The sequence below is a fragment of the Salvelinus sp. IW2-2015 genome, unplaced genomic scaffold, assembly GCF_002910315.2.
Source record: "Salvelinus sp. IW2-2015 unplaced genomic scaffold, ASM291031v2 Un_scaffold2052, whole genome shotgun sequence".
NCBI lineage: Eukaryota > Metazoa > Chordata > Actinopteri > Salmoniformes > Salmonidae > Salvelinus > Salvelinus sp. IW2-2015.
The window spans coordinates 25,052-29,909 of record NW_019943396.1 but is presented as its reverse complement, the minus strand read 5'-3'; the positions used below and the strand labels follow the sequence as shown (position 1 = coordinate 29,909).

General features: G+C 48.4%; 1 protein-coding gene across 1 annotated transcript in view; it reads right to left on the bottom strand.

Annotated features, from left to right (window-relative positions):
* LOC112072822 (metal transporter CNNM4-like) overlaps positions 1-4,858 on the bottom strand; it is a 19,080-nt gene that overhangs the window by 11,510 nt on the left and 2,712 nt on the right. The window contains exons 4-5 of the mRNA XM_024140219.2: positions 2,212-2,407; positions 277-312 (exon numbers count right to left, since the gene is read on the bottom strand). Of these exons, the coding sequence (XP_023995987.2) occupies positions 277-312; positions 2,212-2,407 (232 nt within the window). The remainder of the gene's footprint in view (positions 1-276; positions 313-2,211; positions 2,408-4,858) is intronic.

The following is a 4,858-nucleotide window of genomic DNA, read 5'->3' as shown; positions in this document are numbered from 1 at the left end:
TAAAGCAATACTTTGGTTTAAGGGAAAGTACGGAGAAAAGTACATAATTTTGGGGAATTATGAAGTAAAAGTTTAAAATATAAAAATCGTAAGTACAGACCCCCAAAAACGTTAAAATATTTACTTCAACCAGATGGAGTGCGCGAGGTCAATGCCTCTCAGGTATCACCAATGGAGACTCCTAAAAAGGACCAGGTGAAAATGGCTATCATGCTTGTAGCACACTAACACTTCTAGAGAGAGGGGTACACTCCAACCTGCAAATGCTGCAACATATCGTGTGCATACCTGAACAAAGAAAACAAGGCTAACCTCCATTGGCCAGTTTCAAACTTCTGTTGCAACTCTTATGAAGCTTTTCCCACTTCACTCGAGAATGGTCTTGAAACGCACTCTGCTGTTGTTTTGAATGAGCATTTGTTTCATATTACTCCTCAGAAGTAAGCCCAGCCATTACACTGAACACAAAACCCAAATCAAATTAAATTTACGATGCGCACGAATCAACAGATTCGCAGACCACTGTGTAAGTTTCGATGCTTTAATCAGTTGATATGCAACAACGTAAGTGGAAGTATCATGAAAGTTGTTCGGATGTAATTTTTTTGAACATGTTTTATTTTGGATTTTATTCAGTATGAAAATTTGAGGTGGGATTTTATAGACCTCCTGGGTTAAAAACAACGAAAAATAGCGTAGTGCTACGAACCAAAACGCTGTGTTTGTATCTCTGTGTCTCGCTCTAGTCACCCAACACACCCCACACACACACACCACACCACACACACAACCAGCACGACATACCACAACACACCACACCACATCGACACACACACACACACACACACACACACACACACACACACACACACACACACACACACTGCAGAGAGAGGGTTAAGCCCCGATTAAGCCAGTGGTAATTATTTATGGGATAAGTTAATTACTTCTGCATAATTATGCATCAGATCACGTTATGGGAGCAGCAGGGGGGGTTAAGGGGCGATCAATAGCTTAGAGGGTGACAGGAAGAGAGAGAGAGAGAGAGAGAGAGAGATGCACTATATATACAAAAGTATGTGGACACTCCTTCAAATTAGTGAATCAGGCTATTTCAGCCACATCAGTTGCTGACAGGTATATAAAATCTAACACACAGCCATGAAATCTCCATAGACAACAAACATTGGCAGTAGAATGGCCTTAATGAAGAGCTCAGTGACTTTCAACGTGCCACCGTCATAGGATGCCACCTTTCCAACAAGTCAGTTCGTCAACTTTCTACCCTGCTAGAGCTGCCTAGTCAACTGTTAGTGCTGTTATTGGGAAGTGGAAACGTCTAGGAGCAACAATGGCTCAGCCGCGAAGTGGTAGACCACACAAGCTCACAGAATGGAAGCGCCGAGTGCTGCAACGCGTAGCACGTAAAAACCGTCTGTCCTCAGTTGCAACACTCACTACCCAGTTCCAAACTGCCTCTGGAAGCAACATCAGCACAATAACTGTTCGTCGGGAGCCTCATGAAATGGGATTCCATGGCCGAGCACCAGCACACAAGCCTAAGATCACCATGCGCAATGCCAAGCGTCGGGTGGAGTGGTGTAAAGCTTGCCACCATTGGACTCTGGAGCAGTGGAAACGCCTTCTCTGGAGTGATGAATCACGCTTTACCATCTGGCAGTCTGACGGGCGAATCTGGTTTTGGCGGATGCCAGGAGAACGCTACCTGCCCGAATGCATAGTGCCAACTGTAAAGTTTGGTGGAGGAGGAATAATGGGCTAGGGCTGTTTTTCATGGTTCGGGCTAGGCCCCTTAGTTCCAGTGAAGGGAAATCTTAACGTTACAGCATATAATGACATTCTAGATGATTCTGTGCGTCTAACTTTGTGGTAACAGTTTGCGGAACAATTTGGGGAAGGCCCTTTCCTGTTTCAGCATGACAATGCCCCTGTGTACAAATCGAGGTCCATACAGAAGCGGTTTGTCGAGATCAGTGTGGAAGAACTTGACTGGCCTGCATAGAGCCCTGACCTCAACCCCATCGAACACCTTTGGAATGAATTGGAACGCCGACTGCGAGCCAGGCCTAGTGGAAAGTGGAAAGCCTTCCCAGAAGAGTAGAGGCTGTTATAACAGCAAAGGAGGGACCAACTCCATATTAATGGCCATGATTTTGGAATGAGATGTTGGACGAGCAGGTGTCCACATACTTTTGGTCATGCAGTGTATCTATAAAGAGAGAAAGAGAGTTGTTATACATACTGTAGAGGTCTGTCTCGTCCACAATCTCAGACTTGATGATTTCTTCGATAACATCCTCCAAAGTAACGATTCCCAGGACCTCGTAGAATGGATCTCCCTCCCCTTCACTATTCACCCTGTGGACTATAGCCAGGTGGGATTTACCTGGGAGAGAGATTAGGAGGAGAAAAATAGGGGGGGGGGAGGAGGGGGGAGGAGTGAGAGGTTATAGAGATCAGCATTTACTTTCCGTGATTATGTCTGAGCTGTGGATAGTAGGATAAATTTGTGATGAGTCTGGAAATCCAGATTAAAAATCAACACCATGCAGGAGATAGTCAACATGAAGTCAACATGGGAGTCAACATGGGCCAAGCAACACGTAGCAGACAGACAAACAGACAGCACAAAAAGCACAAAAAGCAACAAAACAAAATCCATAAAAGCAACAAAGTGTTTCCACACCTCACAAGCTACAGACAACAGATAACATGGAAAGCTGTACACACACACACACACACACACACACACACACACACACACACACACACACACACACACACACACACACACACACACCTGCACATTCCCCTGGCTGACGGCTGAACACAATGATTCATACTCTGGTTGTCATGGTAATTGGAAGAGATTATTCCATCCTCCAGCTTCTTACATGGATGGAGACACTGAGGACCGTTTACAGTCACTTTGTCACGTCTCTTCTGGTAGCCTAGCAGTTAGAGCATTAGGGCAAGTAACTGAAAGGTCGCTGGTTTGAATACCCGAGCCGACAAGGTGAAAAATCTGTCAACGTGCCCTTCAGCAAGGCACTTAACCCTAATTTGCTCCAGGGGCGACGTTCTTCTATGGCTGACCCTGTAAAACAACATGCACTGTACCTATATTGTTATCATTTTTTATAGCTTCAAGGAAGTTGTTCAATGGATTATGGATATGGATAAAAACTCTCTGTGACATACAGCAGCCTATACTGTACCACTCACCTCCACTTGGACCTGCTGAGCCTGTGTCATCTTATATGACTGACTGTCCAGAGCATAACTGGATTTATATACACCCTGGATTCTCTGCTTTTCAGGAAGAGGGAAGTGGTGTAATGGAATGAGTATAGGCTAACTTGAACACTACACTACACTTAGACCACTTCTGTCAAACCAGCCAGCACCTGCTGAACAATATCATCGTTTTTTCTCATAGACCATGTGTTACAGCGTGGAGGTGACTGAATGGCAGTAATCCTGTGATTTATAAACTGTGAGCTCATTAGTCTGTGTGCTCTGATTGGTAACATGTATGACTCTGGAGAATGCACCTCCACCTGTTTTCGTACAAAATGGTGGTGCATTTCCTACAGATTTAACTCTATATATGCTACCTGATTTTGCATATCATTTTTTCTCTCTACAACAGTGTATACTGAGCTCGGGTGTGAGAGGGATCTACCTAGCCCAGGGGCGGACTGGGACCAGAAATCTGCCTTGGAGAAAATGTTTTCCTTGAGGCCCCCAGACCGGCCCATTTTTTTTTTACCCCCATTATTATCCAGATAATGATAATTTTGCACAAAAAAAACCCCATTTGGACAGGCCCACTGGCCCAAAAATGGACCCGCCTGAAATGCCAGATGGCCAGTCCGCCCCTAGCCCGGTCTGAAATGTCAGATGGCCCGTCCGCTCCTAGCCCGGTCTGAAATGTCAGATGGCCCGTCCGCCCCTAGCCCAGTCTGAAATGCCAGATGGCCCGTCCACAGCGCCCCTACCCGGTCCTGAAATGCAGATGGCCGTGCCCGCCGGTCTGAATGCCAGATGCCCGTCGCCCCTAGCCCGGTCTGAAATGCCAGATGCCTGTCCGCCTACCCGGTTCCTGAATGCCAGATGGCCGTTACCGCCCCTAACCGGTCTGAAATGCCAGATGGCCCGTCGCCTAACCGGCTTGAAAATGCCAGATGGCCCTCTGCCCCTAGCCCGGTCTGAATGCCAGATGGCCGTCGCGCCTAGCCGGTGAAATGCCAGATGGCCTCGCCCTAGCCCGGTCTGAAATGGCCAGATGGCCCGTCCGCCCCTACGGTCTGAAATGCCAGATGGCGTCCGCCCTAACCGGTTGAATGCCAGATGGCCCGTCCGCCCCTAACTGGTTGAAATGGCAGATGGCCCGTCCGCCCCATAGCCGGTCTGAAATGCCAGATGGCCCGTCCGCCCCTAGCCCGTCTGAAATGGCAGATGGCCCGTCCGCCCCTAAACTCCGGTCTGAAATGCCAGATGGCCGTCCGCCCTAACCCGGTCTGAAATGCCAGATGCCGTCCGCCCTAGCGCCGGTCTGAAATGCCAGATGGCCTGTCGCCTAAACGGTCTGAAATGCAGATGGCCTGTCCGCCCCTAGCGGTCTGAAATGCCAGATGCCCGTCCGCCCTAGCCCGGTCTGAAATGCCAGATGGCCGTCCGCCCTAACTCGGTTGAAATGCCAGATGCCCGTCGCCCTAGCCGTCTGAAATGCCAGATGGCCGTCCGCCCTAGACGGTCTGAAATGAGATGGCCGTCCGCCCCTAACCCGGTCTGAAATGCCAGATGGCCCCGCCTAGCGGTCTGAAATGCCAGA